Here is a 19,211-nt window from a genome sequence, read left to right as displayed (position 1 = left end):
AGATATTATGTATACTCCGGGCATTATTTTTTCCCTCCGGTGCCCGAAAATGCACGTGACCGTTACGTGCGCCTTCGTGCATGGCCGGCTCACACGTGGACATTGTTGTTGTTATGTTGTCGTCCGCATGGTCATCGGGCAGGTGACGTGAAATTATTTTTTTTACTTTCGTAATTTGGGACATTATGTGTATGATATTATTTTTGTCCTTCGACGCCGGAAAAACAATTTGTTCTTGATTTTTTCATAAGATTACATTTTTTATCTTCTAAAATAACTTATTTGTTAGGCATAAAAAAAACTATATATACATAATAAGTAACTTATAAAAAAAAACAAAAAAAATTTAATCATAATAAATTTATAAACTATAATAAATATAAATTACAAATTACAAATTTAAAATATTATAACAATAATAAAATTATTTTCATTTATATTTTTCATTAAAAAAAAAATCCATCATTATTCTATCTCTAAATAACAAAACAAATAATTGGGAAAAAAAAATTATAGTATAAAAAATAATAAATACAACTAATAATAATAAAACTAATATGTAATCAAACAAACTCATAAATTATAAAAAAATATAATTAAAATTAAAATAACCGTAATTATTTTCTTTTGTATTTTTTTTAATTTTTTATATTCTTCACTTTGAACTGAAAAAAAAAAACTACATAAAAAATAAATTATATTTAAATAAATGAATAAATATTTCAAATTTAAATTTAAATAAATGAATAAGTATTTCAAATTTAAATTTAAATTAAAAATTAAAATTATTTTTTTATCATATAATAGTATTGTTTTTCTTTTGTATTTTATATCTAATATTTTTTTTTTGTTGGTTTATCTATTTGAAAACAAATATACAAAAAAATTTATATTTAAATAAAATAATTAATAGTGATAATATAGTATCTAATAAATTTATTAAATTTAAAAATATATATAAATTATAAATATTTTCATCGTAATAGTATTGTCTTTTTTTTTTTATTAGCGAACAATGATCGAATGATTTTTTAACAACACCTTTAAATAATGAATTAAAAAGTTAGATGTATAGTATTGCAATTATAGATCCATATTTGAAGGATATGATAAATCAATAATAATAATAAGAATAAGAATAACATATTAACAAAGTAAAAAAGAAAAAGAAAAAGAAAAATCAAAATAATAATATTAAAATCAAATCGTTGATATATATACACAATAACATTGTTGATTTGATATTCATTGTCTTCTTTTTTTCCGTATATGAATTGGTGTAACGGTAAAGAGAAATAGTTGTATACACTAAAATTTTTATTCACTTATATCTACTACTATTTATTATTAAAGTATAATTTATGAAATAGAATAAAAATATAGAATAAATTTAAATAAAAAATAAAAAAAATCAAAATATAACCTCAATTCGATCGTATTTCTTTTTTATTATTTTTTTTCTCCCATCACATTCTCTTTTTCCTCTCTTCCTTCTTTTCTTGCCCTCACGATTTCCATCGTCTTTTTTTTTTCTTCACAATCTTCTTTTTCTTCTTATTCTCCCTTTTATAATTTACATAAAAAAAAGGCTAAAAAAATTGCACCACCCCTTTCTTCTTTCATTTTATTATTCTTATTACTTTATTAAATTTTACTTTCTTTTCTCTTCTTCTTTACCAAGCCGTTAAAGAAGAAAAGTGAAAGAGAAAAAGAAAATCGAAACTAAAGAATAAGTAGAGAGAGAAAAAAAAACAAAAAAAAAAGGAAGAGAGCAGTAGAAAGTCGAATAATACGAATTGGGGATAGCCGTTTTTCAGAACCTTCGCAGTGTTTGACGAAAATCTCATAATAATTTTTGTTGGGTTTATTTTGGCTTAATGTCTCGTGTGTGTATATATATATATATATATATACAAAACCCTAAGTTTATTTAGTATTCAATAAAGGTGAATTTTGTTAGATTATTTGTTGTTCTAACAAATTTTAACTAATTATCCAAACTTATTATTTTAAAAAAAAATTCAAAATTACGAGAGTGCACGAATAAATCAACAACAACAACAACAACAAAAACAACAACAACAACAATAATAATAATAATAATAATAATAATAATAATAAAAAGATTAAAATAATAATATGAAGGGTAAATTATTTTTTTAGTCTCGTAACTGGACTCCTTATTATTTTAGTTCCGTAAGTGGAACATGTCGCAAACTAGTTCAATAAGTGAAAAATTTTCGTTGTTTTAGTTCCCTGGCGCCGGAGACGCCCGCTTGGCTCACCGGAAGCCACGTGTCCCGCCACGTCAGCAACACCTGACCGACACATGAATTTATTATTATTATTATTATTATTTTTAGTTTTTTTTTTAATTATTTTCAATTGGATCAAATCAAAAAATTAAAAAAAACAAATAAAATTAAAAAAATTAAAAATAAAATAAAATCCACGTGTCCGTCAGGTGTCACTGATTTAACGGACACGTGGCCTCGGGCGAGCCACGGAGCGTATCCGGCGCCGGAGGATTTATTTGTTTTATTCTTTTTATTTTATTATTTTATTTTTTTTGACCCATATTTTTTTTTCTTTTAATTTAAAGTATTTTTATATTAAAATATTTTTTATCATCTTAAATTTGAAATTGAATTTGAAACTCTTTTTTTTTTTTTTTTCTCTTTATCCCACATTGAATTTCAACAAATTTTAAGGATTAAAGAAGTGTTATTTAATTATGGATACTAATATTTTTTTGTCTCACATAGGAATTAAATATATAAATTGTCTTGTTTAGTATTGTTGGATCCTAAAATTCTGAGGTTTCAAGACCGTTCGTCAATTTGTCGATGTGGGTTCCGGAAGTACTCCAAAGAGTCTGTTTTTCGTCGGATTTTGGGCGGCTCATTCGGTGGAGCTTGCACGGCTTCGAGCCTAAGCGAGACTATGAGCCTAAACGATCGATTTCGATGAATTTAAACTAACATCTACTAAAACTCGGATAAATCTACTAGAAAGCGAATAAAGAAAAAAACATGTAATTCGAATTAAAATGCATAAAAGGAAACTAAAATATGAAAAGAAAATAGAGAAAAATACAAGTTCATCTTGTTGTGTGTGTGATGTGTTTTTTCCTAGTTTAAATCCTAAAATAGAATAACCGCCTCTTCCCACTAAAAAGAGAAGTTCCAATTATTCCTTCGTCACTCTCAACCGTCTGGTAACCTCCCACTACTACCTCCAACTGCCTAGTAACCTCCTTCCACTACTTCCAACTATCTGGTAATCTCCTTCCATCAGTTCTCTGGTAATATCCTTCCATCAGCAATTAACCACCTAATAACCTCTTTCCATCAGCTCCCAATCGCTTCCATTGTCTCTGGACCGGGTTCCACTTGCTTTGACCTTCTTCCATTGCCTCTGGACCAGATCTGCTGCTTACTCCGACTTGTTTCCGTCGTACTCCTAGCTGGTCCACGGGGATATATCCCCAACAGCCTCGAGTTAAATGGAATCTTTGGTTTTCCCCTTGTTGGCTTGTTCCATGGAGCTTTTTGAATAAAATATGAAAGTGCATAGGCCCTCCATTAATGTTAAGTACGAAATTATTAACCCAGGGCCAATGGAGGTAGTTATCTCATGATCTGTGGAAGTTGTTGTTTTCTATCTTGTGGAGGCAACATTCCTCTGCTTTGTGGAAGCACCGCAGTCCAACGGAGGTAGTTGTTTTCAACCTAATAGAGACAACACTTTCTGACCTTATGGAAACTTTGTTCCGGGATGGAGGCGCCATAGTCCAAGGAGGTGCTACTCTAAGGTCCACGGAGGCTACTGCTTTCGGCCCTGTGGAAGCACCACAATCCAATGGAAACTGTTGCCTTCGGCTCTATGGAGGCAGCAGTCTTTGGCTCCGAGGCTTGAAGCTCCATTGCTGTTGAGCGGCTCCGTGGCCAATGAGCTCTGCCTCCACTTTTATCTTTGAGCCTCTTTCATGTTCAGGTACTTTTGAACCCATGTCCAACAGGGCTGGGCAATTGCTTCCATTGAGCCCATGTCCTTTTGCTTTGAGCCGTTCACTTAAATCAATTGTGGTCACTTCTGTCGACAAGGGATCCTTCTCGGCCTTCACTTCTTGGACTTCATTTCCATCCCAAAACATCAACGTTTGATGGAGTATCGAAGGCACACACTCGCATGCATGGATCCAATTCCGTCTCAAGAGAGCCGAATAGAATGGCCTACTATGAATCACCATGAAATTTGATGATATTTCCTTTGTCCCCACCCGCACATTCAAAAGTGATCATACCTGCCAGTTTGTAAGAATTTTCCACCAAATCGGTAAGCCGTACAAATGTATAAATCAAATCATCACTAGTCTTTCCGAACTTCCGTAGGGTCTCAATTGGAAACACATTCACAGAAGCTCCACTGTCCACCAGAACTTGGTCAAGCGGATAGCCATTCATCGAGACCCGAATGTGCAAAGGCTTGACATGTTGGTTTTGGCCAGGCCCCGGCCTCTTAAATTCTATCATCGTTGCCACATCATTCCATTCGAAAATAGGCTCTTCATCAACAACAACTTCCTTTAACTCTTGAACTTCTTTTGGAGGCTCCTCTACTTGCTTCCTTTTTGGAAAAGACTCCATAGTCTGGTTCCTTAACGGCTCCACAGCCTCTCTTTTCTCTGAAAGCGGCTTCACAACTTGCTTCCTTGGCAGCTCCATGACTTACTTTCTTTCTGGAAGCAGCTCCATAGCCTGCTTCTTTTCTTGAAGCGGCTCCACAGCCTGTTTTCTCTCTAAAAGCGGCTTTACAACCTTCTTCCTTGGCAGCTCCATGGCCTGCTTCCTTGGCGGCTCCATGGCCTGCTTTCTTTTTGGAAGCGGCTCTATAGCCTGCTTTGTTGGCACCTCCATGGCCTGCTTCATTCCTGGAAGTGGCTCTACAACTTGCTTCCTTAGCGACTTCACAGTCTGCTTTCTTTCTTGAAGCGGCTCCACAGCCTGCTTCTTTGGCGGCTCCATGGCCTGATTTCTTTCTTGAAGCGGCTCTACAACCTGCTTCTTTTTTTTAGGCGGATCCATAGCTTGATTTCTATCTGGAAGCGGCTCCATAGCCTACTTCTTTTTTATAGGCGACTCCATGGCCTGATTCCCTAGCAGCTCCCTAGCCTGCTTCCTTAGTGGTTGTGCAGCCTACTTTCTTTCTGGAAGCGACTTCATAGCCTGCTTCTTTTTTTGAGGCGGCTCCATGGCCTGCTTCCTTGGCAGCTCCATGGCCTGCTTTCTTTCTGGAAGCGGCACTATAGTCTGCTTCTTTTTTGGAGGCGGCTCCACAGCTTGCTTCTTGGGCGGCCCCATGGCCTCTGGAATCTCTGCCTCCGCAGGCTCCTTTTCGATTGGAGCCTCCACAACCTCCAGAGTCTCTACCTCCATAAGCTCTGGAGCTTCCATGACTTCTGAAACCTCTGTCTCCGCAGATTCTTTTTCCATTAGAGCCTCCACAGCCTCTGAAGTCTCTGCCTCCACAAGCTCTGGAGCTTTCATGACTTTTAGAACCTTTGCCTCCCTTTTCAACTGGAGCCTCCACAGCCTCTGGAGTCTCTGCCTCCACAAGCTCTGGAGCTTCCAAAGCTTCTGGAACACCTGCCTCCGCAAACTCCTTTTCAATTGGAGCCTCCACAACTTCTGGAGTCTCTGCCTCCACAAGCTCTAGAACTTTCATGGCTTCTTTTTCGTATGGAGGTGAATTTTCCGCACTCAAAGTGGCACTAGACTTCTTTTCAAACCTTGTTTTTGAAAATGCCCTCCTTATGCAATCTACAATGACATCAACGTCCATTAGAGGCTTGGCCTCCTGTTGATTTGGTGTCAGCAGCTGCCTTTGGCTGCCTGTTGATGGAAGGTTGGCGGCTGCATCTCTGCGGCCTGCCCTCCTTGCCCTTGTGTTTCAATGATCCTCTTCCATTGGAGATTAGCCACGTGCAGACGGTGACATCTCCATGGTGGTGTGGTGCATTCCACATAGGTTGTCCGCTTAATCGCCCTGGCGGGATCATGCCAAATGCTGCAAATTTGCTTGCCCCTCGTGGAAGCTCAGCACTGCTATTCAAAACTCCAACGGCCAAGGGGTTTCAGCTCTCCTCAGCCTGTTGGCTCCAGCGCTCCGCAGGCTGTTGGCTCCAGCCATCCGCAGGCTGTTGGTTCCAGCCTTTCGCAAACTGGTGGTTCCAGCCTTCCGCAGGCTAGTGGTTCCAGCCCTCCGCAGGCTGTTGTCAGCCTTCCACAGGTTGTTGGAACCAGCCTTCCGCAGACTAATTGTACCAGCCCTCCGTAGGCTGTTGGTTCCAGCCTGATCTTGCCTGCCCCGGCCTACGGCTTAAAGCATTGGATGTTTTGAAACAATTCCGTAGCTTTTTTCAGGCAGTACAAATGAACCCCATGTCAACCTCGATATCACTTTTTGAAAAATCCGACTTTGGTCCCACTGGGCGTGCCAATTGTTGGATCCTAAAATTTAGAGGTTCCAAAACCGTTCGTCGATTTGTCGGTGTGGGTTCCGGAAGTACTCCAAAGAGCCTGTCCGTCATCGGATTTTGGGCGGCTCCTTCGATGAAGCCTGCATGGCTTCGAGCCTAAGCGAGGCTTCGAGCCTAAATGATCGATTTCGATTGATTTAAACTAACATCTACTAAAACTCGGATAAATCTACTGGAAAGAAAATAAAAAAAGCATGTAATTCGAATTAAAATGCATAAAATGAAAGTAAAACATGAAAAGAAAATAGAGAAATATACGAGTTCATCTTCTTGTGCGTATATGTGATGTGTTTTTTACTAATTTTAATCCTAAAATAGAATAACCGCATCTTTCCACTAAAATGGGCAGTTCCAATTATTCCTCCACCACTCTCAACCGTCTGGTAACCTCTCACTACTACCTCCTGCTTGGTAACCTCCTTCCACTACCTCCAACTGTCTGGTAACCTCATTTCATCAGTTCCCTAGTAACCTCCTTCCATCAGCTCCTAACTACCTGGTAACCTCCTTCCATCAGCTCCCAACCGCTTCCATTGCCTCTGGACCGGGTTCCATTTGCTCTGAACTTCTTCCATTGCCTCTGAACTAGATCTGCTGCTTACTCCGACTTGTTTCCATCGTAATCCTAGCCGGTCCACGGGGATGTATCCCCAACAACCTCGAGTTAAATAGAATCTTCGGTTTTCCTCTTGTTGGCTTGTTCCATTGAGCTTTTTGAATAAAATATGAAAGTGCATAGGCCCTCCGCTAATGTTAAGTACAAAATTATTAACACAGGGCCAACGGAAGTAGTTATCTCATGATCTATGGAAGCTGTTGTTTTCTATCTTGTGGAGGCAACCTTCCTCTGCTTTGTGGAAGCACCGCAGTCCAATGGAGGTAGTTGTTTCCAACCTAACGGAGACAACACTTTCTGACCTTATTGAAACATTGTTTCGGGATGGAGGCGTCATAGTCCAAGGAGTTGCTGCCCTAGGGTCCATAGAGACTGCTGCTTTCGGCCCTGTGGAAGCACCACAATCCAATGGAATTGTTGCCGTCAGCTCTGTGGAGATAGCAGTCTTTGGCTCCGAGGGTTGAAGCTCCATTGTTGTTGAGCGGCTCCGTGGCCAATGAGCTCTGGCTCCACTTTTATATTTTGTTTTTGGACCCATGTCCAACAAGTATATATAACTAAAATTTATCTTTTAGTTGTAATCACAAAAAAAATATACAAATTATATATTTTCTTTTGGGATTATTGAGTTTTAAAGTTTTATTTTAACTCTGTATTCTCGTCTATAGTACAAGTTATATTTTTTATTTGTTTTATTATTTTTTTAATATTTTTTTCCCATATTTCTTTAAAAAAAAATTCAGTTTTTTAATATTAAAATATTTTTTATTATCTTAAATTTAAAATTCAATTTGAAACTCATATTTTTTTTTTTCTCTTTATCCTATATTGATTTTAACAAATTTTTAGGATTATTGAAGTGCTATGGATACTTATAATCTTTTATGTCCTAAGTAGGAATGAAATATATAAATTCTCTTTTTTAGTATCTATAAATAAAATTTATCTTTTAGTTATAATCATACAAAAAAAATATACAAATTATATATTTTTGTGAGATTACTGAGTTTTAAACTTTTATTTTAACTCTGTTCTTATTTATAGTACAAGTTCTATTTTTATTTGTTTTAGTCTTTTTAAAAAAAAAAAAATTGTCCCATATTTTTTTTCTTTTAATTTTAAGTTTTTTTATATTAAAATACTTTTTATCATCTTAAAGTTTAAATTGAATTTTGAACTTATATTTTTCTCACTTTTTTTTTTTCAATATTTGTATTACTTTTTACTTCTCTTCAAAATAAATTTTATTTAAAATCAAATTTGAAATGTATAAATTTTTTTTTATCTATTTTATTATTCATATTGTTTTACAAATTATTTTTCTTTTTAAAACTTATTATGTATATTAATTTTTAGAGATTTAATTCTAGTAATATATTTCATATATACATATAATAAAACTCTAACTATTATTTATATAAAAAATTAAATTATTATATAATTTAATATAAAAATAACCCGATGCACGGTTATAAGCTAATGTGTATATATATATATATATTTTAGATTATAAAGACATTAATTTTTTAACAAAAATGTAACAAAAAGCTGAGGGCAACTGGGAACAAAATAATGAAATAGTCTATAACAGTAATAAGAAGAATCATATTCTACTGAGACATCACTATTAAAAAACTACTTTCATAAACATATTTAACCTTCATAATCGAATATTGTCTTTACAAGAAACATGAGCTGCAGGCGCCATGGAGTACTGGAAGAACTGGCAAAGCGATCGGCAGAATGCTGCGAGACGGGCAGTGACCACTTTGGATGCAGCAGCAAAAGCAGCATGGCCTTGGATGCCCTAATCGATTTCTGCTGCAATTTTCTATTGTTTCTCTCCTCTCTCTCAAGAAATATGAAGAAATTGCTCTCTTGTTTTTCAAATTCTTCAAGAGAAGAGAGAAACGATAGAAAAAATGTCCATACATCGATCAAAGCTCCGAAGGTCTGCTACATCCAAAGTAGATACTATCCCCTCCCGAGGCATTTCAACATGTATCATGCTTTGGCATGTATCCCAAATTTTGCGACACCAACAGCTCTAACTAGATTTGTACAACCTGCCCTTGCCCCAAAGGCTCGGAGAGTTCCGCCAGCTTTAGTTCTTCCATGTCCGTTAAAAGGAGGTTTCCCATTCCCATTCCCGTCCTCCCTCACCTTGCCCTATTGAGTTGGCGAACTGTTAAGGACAAGACATAGTGAGTTCAGGCCACCGCATGAAGTAAGAGAACTTCTACATACAAAGTGTAAGCACCGCGCAACTTCATTTGAATTAAAAAGGAACAGTAAGTTGAAGACTAATCAATAAATAATCAACTTAGACAGAAAAGGTTATTTATCAAGCTAAAATAAGGAAACTTCAGAAACTATCCTTCTCCGTAGTGTGCAAACACCGCGCACATGATTATAGAAAAGCACATAAATGGGTACATATGTCTGGCAAGCGGTCAAGTGCCAATCCCACATGAGGGAGTGGAGCATGAACACTGCCATTTATCAAAATAATGCGACAGAGGAGACAAAAAAGTGAGTAAAATATGAATTTTCAAGTGAAGTGACTAAAGATTGATGGACAAGGTTATAGTCTCTGAGATAAGTGATAAGTCTGCTTCACTTTCACTCATTTGATAAGTCAGAAGAGAGTATGTGCACGATTAAGTATGCACATGGGCTATTAAATATGTGCCATCAATCGAGGGTCAATTCAACAAAGGTTCGAGAATGAGATCAAAACAAGAAACACCGCTACACCAAATAACAGTCCTCAATAGTAACTTCCTCTGAAATACATGGCAATACCCATCACCGATGGAGCTAAACAAAATTATCGAGTTTATCTATACAAATATCACAGAATAAAATTTCAAATATCCAAAATTGTGATGAAAGCAGCAAAATTTCCAACAAGAATTGAATTTCAAAAGAACACAGCGACCTTTTTAGGCACACTTGTTAACCCAAATTTTGGTTTATCTATAAAAGGCATTGAAGATGAACTGCAATATTTTACTATTGAGTATAGATAGAAACCAACAAGCAATTGAAGCTACTGAATCAAAAGGATCACTTACTGAAGTTAATCGAAAAGCAGGAAATTAGAAGGAAATCCCCTTTTGATGCGAGAATGACATCCCAAGTAACGTCTGCCATTGAACCCTACAAAATAAGACAACCTTTTGTTGTAAAAGAAAAAAATGATTTAAAAGTTAAGGGTTGCTGGATGAGAAGCTAAATTCCGAAACTATTTTCACAGAACAACAGGGTAATTAGAAACTGTAAAAATAAGTAGAGAACAATTAAAACAAATATGCATCCATCCGAAAGTCTGGCCTTAGAAAACTAGCAAAAGGCCAAATTGTATCAGAATAATTAATGTTAAACAATTTAGCTCTTCTGTGCTACCATGGCTACAATGGATAAATGCATAAACAAAGTTAAAAATCACTGTAAAAGGATCTCATTAGTAAAATGTGAAAATATCTGTTCACAGAGAAAGAAACCAAAAGTAGCAATACGGAGAACTGAAATGAAATAAAGTAAACATGAAGTTTAGATATATATGTTTTAACACCACATAGTAAACACCATTTAAATTTATATATTAACGCTGCAAACATCCCTCTTCCATGAGCTTTTGTAATGCACATAAAAAGGGGATGTTCAGTGCTACAAGAACTCCACCAAAGATCACAAGATTAAGTTGAAAGAAACAAAAAAAAAAAATCACTTTATGTTGTATTTATGTACTTATCCTTCCAACTTATATTTCCAAATTTCCTCCTTTTTAATTTTTAGCAACAAAGGTAATAGTGAGATTTTGAAGAAGGATGAATAACCGCTTCTACCAAAGTACAGGAAGGAAAATCGATCTATTGCGATCTGCGACCGCATACCCAAAAAACTTACGTGTTTATAATGGTACTGGTTACTTACTTGAATGTACTACATGCCAAATGTACAAGGAAAAAGACGGCTCATGCTGGCGTTTACAAAAATTACAAATCACCTCGAGCATATAATCGACTTCTCAAAAGGAATATTTAAGGATCCCACATGTTCAACTCATGGGGTCATTATAAGAAAAACTCAATTATAATTTATGATTAATGTCGAGATAAGTAGAGATTTGTTGATTACCACCAATCAGTAAAATGGTATTTAATTAGATACTAACAGTTTTATAGTTATGGCATTCATTTTATGATAGTAAGATATGAGGCAGATATTCTTGCTTTGTCGCAAACTTAATTTATATGAAAGGTATTGATGAAGACTGAATGGTAGGACCCCACAAATACCATCAGCAATACCGTACAATACATTTGAAACTTGAAAGGAAATAATTTAAAAATAGCATTAAAAGAAATATGCATAGTTGTCTAAGCATACACGTGGCAGACTATAAATGGAAGAGGGATGCAATTCCTAGAATTCAGAGATAAACTGGCTGAATCAGAAAATTCATTAGCATACCTTGAACTAATCAATGTCAATAGCCTCTGAAGAACAGTGCTCGTTGAGATGGTGGAAATACCGTGCTGAATTTTGTGATGATCTACATAATTATTATCAAAGATAACATTAGTCCAGCTGCGAATCCTTTAAGTGGTATCATGAAATGCATCATGTACCCTTGATAAAAAGAATTATAGGACTCTTTTAGATTACATTCAGAGCAATACAAGCAAAGTGTTGCTGACGTACAAATATAACGGATATTAATCCATATGGCCCCTATCTTTTCTATACTTAAGAAACTTAACACTAAAATATAATTTTTAGAAAACTAATGTTTTTTTGTCTAATATAAACACACAATCATTTAATATTAATTTATGGCTAACTTCCTACCTTCATTAAAATTCAACATTGTATACAACAATGAAAAACAACTAAATAGATTACAAAGATTCCTTTTTTATGTCAAGGAACATCTATCGGAAGATAATTAATATTTTTTGCGGATACACACAAAAAAACACACACACATAACAATAACAACAATAATAAAGGAAATAAGATAATAATGGAAAATCAAGAATATGACATCTTCACGGGTCACATTTTTCCAATTGGGAAATTACAATAAAAAATGAAAAATAAATGAAACATTGTGAAAACAAGGAATAGATGATACAATTATAGTAATGACTTATAGTTGAGTCAAATCTTAAGTATGCAAAAATCGAATTAGCATCTATGGGGAAATATGTTTCCCATGATTTAAACATCATACTCAATCAAGGTCAAATCCCAACTCCATAAAAGATGCACAACAGGACATTTAAAATAAGATGCAGCGATCTTTCTCTAATTAAGAAAAATAAATCAATACACAATTAAAAAGATTACTAGTCAATTATACACAAAATAAACTACACAAGAGCCATCTGCAGCCATAAAGACAAGCTAAAAAAAAAAAAAACAGCAATTTTCCTCTAAATTAAACAAAATAAATTTGACGAGTTAATGAAATCAAATAAAAGAATATTAAAAAGAATTACCCGTCAATTTACTCAACAATTTGATGCAATAAGCTTATGTGGAAACGCATCATCTATGTCATCCTTACTTGATAGCAGCAATTAATTATTGAAAACATATGTCATCTTCAAATAATAAAGTGGATCCATGAAATATATTAGGGGATGGAGACGGGGTAATAAAAGCTTCAAGAAGGAGAGTGGGAATTTTATTGAACAATTATACTGCCTTAAACACATTAATGCACATATAACAAAAGTACAGATATTCTGCCACTAGACCAGTCATGTTTACGTGAAGATGAGATTATTTTCAGGTATCAAAATTCAAAGGTTATAATTTTCTTGAGCCATCAACTAACAAAAGTATGCAATAACAAATCAAAGAAAGAAAAGCCAAATGCTATGTTGCAGTATTGACTACTATAGACACATTCAAGTATTTATAGCCTTTTTAAGTAGTAAAACCACAAAATTAAGTTAAATTTATAGAAACTGATATCAATGGGCAGTGATTTACAAAAACAAAAGTTGTTATATTGCATAAGCATGTCATTGACGTCCCCAACCTTTTTGGGCTATTAGAGATAATCGGGTCTGGTCCAACAACTGTTGAAGCAACAATCTTGTGTGATCATCCTACAAATGATAATATCAAGAAAACAATCACCACATCGAACAATGGATATACACCATTAATCCCAGTTAAACTAATAATTTTATACTCAAATGTACGTACATTACAACAGTAGCGAAATGTGCCATTAATAAGGCTTCTCGGGAGCGACTGCCTCAGTGCTAAACTTCTGCAATATAATGGAGGTTAATTCCTTCAATATTAATGAAAATAACAAAAACAGTGAAATTTTTTTAAAAAGGACTGAATTCATTCACAATATAGCAGACCTTTCATTTTTAAAGAGGCATAGGTAGCAGGTGATGACATCTCTTAGCAGTGGAGTCGAAGGCAGCTGAGAAAGTGAAGCAACCACACTCCTAAGTGCTTGCCACACAGACAAAAACAAATCTGGCCTCCGACACACATGTTGTAACCCATTATCATCAAGCAAAATTCTTTTCAAAATTAATGTCGCTACCTGCCATTAGATTATGTTGAAATAGAACAAGAACATCAAACAACAATCCAAAATGATAAATCTGTGTAATCAATTGCTATTATTTTTATATATGTACAACATAAATCATAACAAAAGACTGCATAGCCATTCCAATAATTATTTACAGCATTAACACACAAAAACAAGAACAGTCTCACATCAAGCAGCAGTAAAATTATAAGAACTAGCACAATCAAGATCCAAAAACACAAAGGAACAAATATAGGCTGCATGAAAGTTAAAGATAGTAACAATAACATACAGGAATCTTAGCAACCTAGGGTACTATTTCAACACTCTGGATGAACGTGACTCGTGAGTCAATCGTGTAGCACATGATTCAGAAACAGACATTGCCAATATGATGGTATTAGCTCAACAGATTTAAATGCAATACATTCAAAATTTAAAAAACTTACCGTTCTTGAAAATTCACTGCCTCTCTGCATAGCACATAGGCAGGGACGTATTAGTTCTGCTTCGAGAAGCAGAGAAATCACTCTGGGGTCCGGAACCTAGAAATAGGAGAACAGGCATCTCCATTACCAAGATGTGAAAAGTACAGCAATAAATAAGATAATGGATAAGAAATATACACCTCTAAGCCACAGAAAGTAAAGATTCAATCCCTCTCAGAAAAAAAAAAAGAAAAGGGAAAGACGAAGAATTACAGTCAAAACAGTTGGATCTTGCAGCTGCCTCATGCTTGGGTGAAAAAAATTTATGCACATGAAGATGGGAAAAAACACTGCTCTTAACAAGTGCATAAAAATATACACACACACATATTAGAAAGAAAAGCAGGTGTGCACCAGTAGCATGTGTACACTTCAAAATGTAACAAGAAGAATATCTGGTACCTGTACAAGAGCAGCTATTATTCCCAGTGTAAGGATCCTTATGCGCTCAAAACACCTCAATTCACCTATCTGGTTGAGAAGCACAACCAAATAGAAGGGCAAGTAGGCTGAAGAAGTACCACAAAGAAAAATCAGTACACTTAGAACATACATAAACAAAGAGCCTACAATAGGAGGCTTAATTTACGAAAAGAGAGCTCCATACAGAACAGGAAAATGTACAGAAAAAGAAAAGGTACCTTGAGAGAACAAAGATCTAGTCTCTTGGTGAGAGGCAACGCACTGCAGCAACCACATAAAACAAGAGAAATGAAAAACTGAATGCGCAGAAATCTATGAAATGACTTTGCAACATATAACTTTATATATCAGCAGAAGAATGCATCAAACCTGAAGAAGTGTCAGAACATTGCATAGCCTATCAGATTGTATGGGAGTTAGAGATGGTGGTGACAATAATGGATACACGGAAAGCACTTCCTGCAGGCAATAAACGTAAGGTATCAGATATGGGAGACATGACAAGCAGTGAAGGATAATAAATATTTTTAAAGCAACAAAAAGAGGATAAACTTTAGAAAAACAACAATAAACATGTATATTCCACAAAGAATCTATCAATACAAACATAATGAATGTGATAGAATAATAAAATCCACATATGATCTTCAATCAAAATTTAATATACTCAGAACAGTTGTAAAAAGTTACCATTTACCACCACTCATTATCCAGGACAAACCACCCTCTTTAGAAACTTCTTCATAAACAAATGGAGCAAAAAACCACACACCTTTTTAAACATTTTCTATACAATCATAACTCTTTGAAAAAAATTTCAGTGCAGATATGAGAATCAGAATGTTTCAAGGTAGCTTTATATGTGTCAACAACGAAAAGGCACATCACATTTTTGTTTTTGATTGCTGTAATAACTTGAAAGACTGTCCTTGGAGAAAAATTAGGGCATGTAAGTCAACAAATACATCAAACAAACCTCAATACCTGTAAGAGTATGGCAATTGTACCAAAAGAAAACCATAAGCGTACGGCTAACTCCTGAAATCCCCACGCTCTCTGTTGGAATAGAAAGGGAGTTGATCAATAATACAACAAGCAATCAACTGGAATATCAGACTTAAAAAAATAGGCTTTTGTTCATTGAATGAATACATGTAAAAATGTAACCAAATAAAGCCAGTATTTACCCAATAAAGTTGCAAGACACGAAATAGGTCTCAGTTTTCAAGAACCTTACATAAAACTTATTTCGATTTCAAAGTTTAGCTCAATTGAGATATAGCCATATCTTACACACATGTTAGTTTGTATATCTTTTGTCGATTGTTAATTCTACCACAATTGGAAGGATAATAACATCGTATCCCTGTCTGAGTGCTCAAATCTCATATTTCTAGCCATGTTCAAGTGCCATTTCACCAAAACCCAAATAACTAAGGAAATAATTAAACAGTTGATGATGAACATTCACAGTAGCAAAAATACAAATATTTGAGGATAAAATTGTGCATACCCTAGCAAGATGGGCAAGGGCATTTTCACGCAATCTGCTATCCATGAGATCAATAATGAGACGATTAGTCGCTGCTTCGTCCTCGGCTGCAACTAAAGATCTAGGAGGGCCTCGTGAATGCGAAGCATCGATTGTAGGGCTGGAAGCAGGAGGGTTAACGGAAGGGGACGAAGAAGAGCCCAATGAACCGCCGGCGCCACGTAGGTCGAAAAAAACCGGCGAGGCATTGGCCGACGAAACGCGGCGGGACGGGGTGGTGACAGATTTGGACGCGGCGGTTTTGGCCTTAGATCTTCTCGGCATTTTTGGTTTCGTTTCTCTCGGGTCTCAGATGAACTTGGTCTGGTCTGAGTTTCTGGCTGGGCTGCGGCGGGAATTTGTTGGGAGCTCTGCTCTTGGGTGAGTGAGAAATTCGGCGATGTCGATGACTACGAGGTGAAAAAACAAACCCATATTTGAGTGCAGGAGTTGACGAGTGTCCAATTTCCTGTCAGTGTACCGTGTTGGGCTGTGGGCCTCCACATATGTTTAAATTAATAATTATTATTCAAAACTTAAACCCTATTAAACAAACACATCTCTAAGATTCCGACCCTTTTTTTAAAAATAAAAATAAATTAAATATAATTCTTATTTCAAATATTATATATAAATTTTATTTTTAAATACTTAGTTATATTATGCTATTACTCCCTCCATTCAATTTTTATTATTCTAAAATATATTTTTAGGTGATTGTCTTTTTGTTATAAATTAACAAATTTATCATTAATGGTACGGTAGAGATTAAAAATAATAAATTAATCAAAGGTAAAAAAAGTAAAATTTGTCCTAAAAAAAAAAAGGATAATAGTTGTTGGACGTAAGAAAATAAGACATTAATTTGTGGACGGTGTTATAAAAAATATAAATGGATCTAAAGATTTTATTAAAGAAATCGAGTAACAACACAAATATTGAACTAGTTTGGTTAGGCTCAGCCCCAACCAACTCGAAAATCCACAAAATCGACACTATACACACCTAAGCTAGCGACTACACAAACAAACCGGCCACAACCGTGATACACACTATATATAACCCCACACAAACACAAACAAGGCACCCGAAGGCCTACAATGTCGAGCGAGCCCCTTTCGGCTACGAACGACTACACAAAAGGGGAAAACAAACGTGCCACAGGAACTCCACAATATTACAGCAGGAAGGCACCACCGAGAAACCGCCGTGAACCGCCGTGAAAGTCACCGGAAAGAGGAGAGCAGTGGGTCGAGAGAAAGAGAGAGGGGAGAGGCCAGAGAGTAGTGCGTAGAGAGAGTGTGAGATTAGAGAGTTATAATATAATGCCTCTCTCTCTCTATATATATATATATATGCAAAATGGAGATGGACGGCCAAGATCAAGATCTGTAATCAACGGCCCAGATCAGACCTCGCAAAAGGACGCGGATCCTAGGCGGGTCACGGGCAAGGGGCGCATCACAGGTAAGGGTCAGCAACGGGTGTGGTTGTGGTGTGGGTTGTGTATCACAAGTCAGGCCTGATTCGATCGGGCTGCATAATTATTGGTGTGTAGTGTATTGGGGTGGATCCGAAGGACAAAAAATCCAACAAATCCTCCACCTGATTTTTCGTCCGAGTAAATGGGGTTCATCATTGTCCATATAATCTTTACCTGCACCAAAAATAATGTTAGAACAAAACATTAACTTAGCCTACCTACTACTCTAAGTAATATGAGGCTAATCAAAAGTATCACAATGTATGTATGTCATACAAAATACGAATTTATTTGTAGGTAAAACTTTAGTACCCATATCAGATGGGTTATATTCAGATGGGATTTTCTCTAATTTTAAAATTCCTTTAGATACAATATCACATATAAAATGAAAACATACGTCAATATGTTTGGTCCTATCATGAAATACAGGGTTTCTGCATAACTGAATTCCTGACTGACTATCCGAAAAAACAGTAACACTATGTTGTAAATAACCTAATTCACTGATTAATCCTTTTAACGACACTGCTTCTTTTAAAGCTTCAATAATTGCAACATATTCAGATTCTGTTGTGGATAGTGCAACAACGTGTTGTAATTGAGACTTCCAACTTATACAAGTCCCACATAAAGTAAAAACATAAGAAGTAGTACTTTTTCTACTATCCCTATCATTTGCATAATTTGAATCCACAAAACCCTCTAATTTAATATTTTCAGTATGTTTTCCAAACACAAGACCAACATTAATTGTACCAACCAAGTATCTAAACACCCATTTTAATGCATTCCAGTGTTCTAAACCCGGGTTCGACATATACCTACTTAAACAACTCATATCATAAGCTAAATCTGGCCTAGTGCTAACCATTAAGTACATTATGGAACCTATAGCATTAGAATATGACACACATTTCATATATTCAAAAATCAGACTCTGATTTGGGACATTGATCCCTACTTAGCACAAAATTAGAAGCCATAGGAACAGAAACAGATTTAGCATCACTCATAGAAAATTTCTTAAGAATTTTTGAAATATAAGTAGACTAGTTTAAAAACAGTCTTGAATTTTTTCTATCCCTAGTGATACACATGCCTAAAATTACTTTGGCATCACCCAACAATTTCATGTCAAAATTATCACACAAACACTTAGTCACATTATCAATAAGCTTTAAACATGGACTAATAATCAACATATCATCAACATAAATGAGAAGAAAAATAGGTTGGTTTTTAACAGTCTTATAATACAAACAATAATCAAATTTGCTTTTAATAAAATCAAGATTTTTCATACAATTATCAAATTTGATATTCCATTGTCTAGGTGACTGTTTTAAACCATATAAAGATTTATTTAACAAACAAACATGACCCATTTTATTTTTATCAATAAAACCTTCAGGTTGTTTCATATAAATCTTCTCATTTAATTCACCATGTAAAAAAGTTGTTTTAACATCTAATTGTTTTAGCTCCCAATCATAAAAATGCAACTAGAGCTAACATGACTCTAACAGTGGTAAATTTGACAACAGGTGAA

General features: G+C 35.1%; 1 protein-coding gene across 7 annotated transcripts in view; it reads right to left on the bottom strand.

Annotated features, from left to right (window-relative positions):
* Positions 1 to 16,600, bottom strand: part of LOC127248565 (uncharacterized) — a 107,282-nt gene extending 90,682 nt beyond the window's left edge. The window contains exons 1-12 of one of the 7 annotated variants that reach the window (XM_051270960.1): positions 16,159 to 16,599; positions 15,630 to 15,701; positions 15,015 to 15,104; positions 14,864 to 14,906; positions 14,625 to 14,731; positions 14,184 to 14,279; positions 13,553 to 13,743; positions 13,386 to 13,452; positions 13,216 to 13,285; positions 11,637 to 11,718; positions 10,235 to 10,319; positions 8,690 to 9,342 (exon numbers count right to left, since the gene is read on the bottom strand). In XM_051270960.1, coding sequence (XP_051126917.1) covers positions 10,259 to 10,319; positions 11,637 to 11,718; positions 13,216 to 13,285; positions 13,386 to 13,452; positions 13,553 to 13,743; positions 14,184 to 14,279; positions 14,625 to 14,731; positions 14,864 to 14,906; positions 15,015 to 15,104; positions 15,630 to 15,701; positions 16,159 to 16,461 — 1,182 coding nt within the window. In that variant the 5' untranslated portion in view covers positions 16,462 to 16,599 and the 3' untranslated portion in view covers positions 8,690 to 9,342; positions 10,235 to 10,258. Of the gene's footprint in view, positions 1 to 8,689; positions 9,343 to 10,234; positions 10,320 to 11,636; positions 11,719 to 13,215; positions 13,286 to 13,385; positions 13,453 to 13,552; positions 13,744 to 14,183; positions 14,280 to 14,624; positions 14,732 to 14,863; positions 14,907 to 15,014; positions 15,105 to 15,629; positions 15,702 to 16,158 lie in introns of those variants that run through there. The other 6 variants (XM_051270965.1, XM_051270962.1, XM_051270964.1 and 3 more) reach the window with 6 other exon arrangements.
* Between the last annotated feature and the right edge of the window lie 2,611 nt (positions 16,601 to 19,211).

The sequence above is a fragment of the Andrographis paniculata genome, unplaced genomic scaffold, assembly GCF_009805555.1.
Source record: "Andrographis paniculata isolate CXL003 unplaced genomic scaffold, ASM980555v1 Contig34END, whole genome shotgun sequence".
Classification (NCBI taxonomy): Eukaryota; Viridiplantae; Streptophyta; class Magnoliopsida; order Lamiales; family Acanthaceae; genus Andrographis; species Andrographis paniculata.
This window is presented reverse-complemented; position numbering and strand designations above follow the sequence as displayed.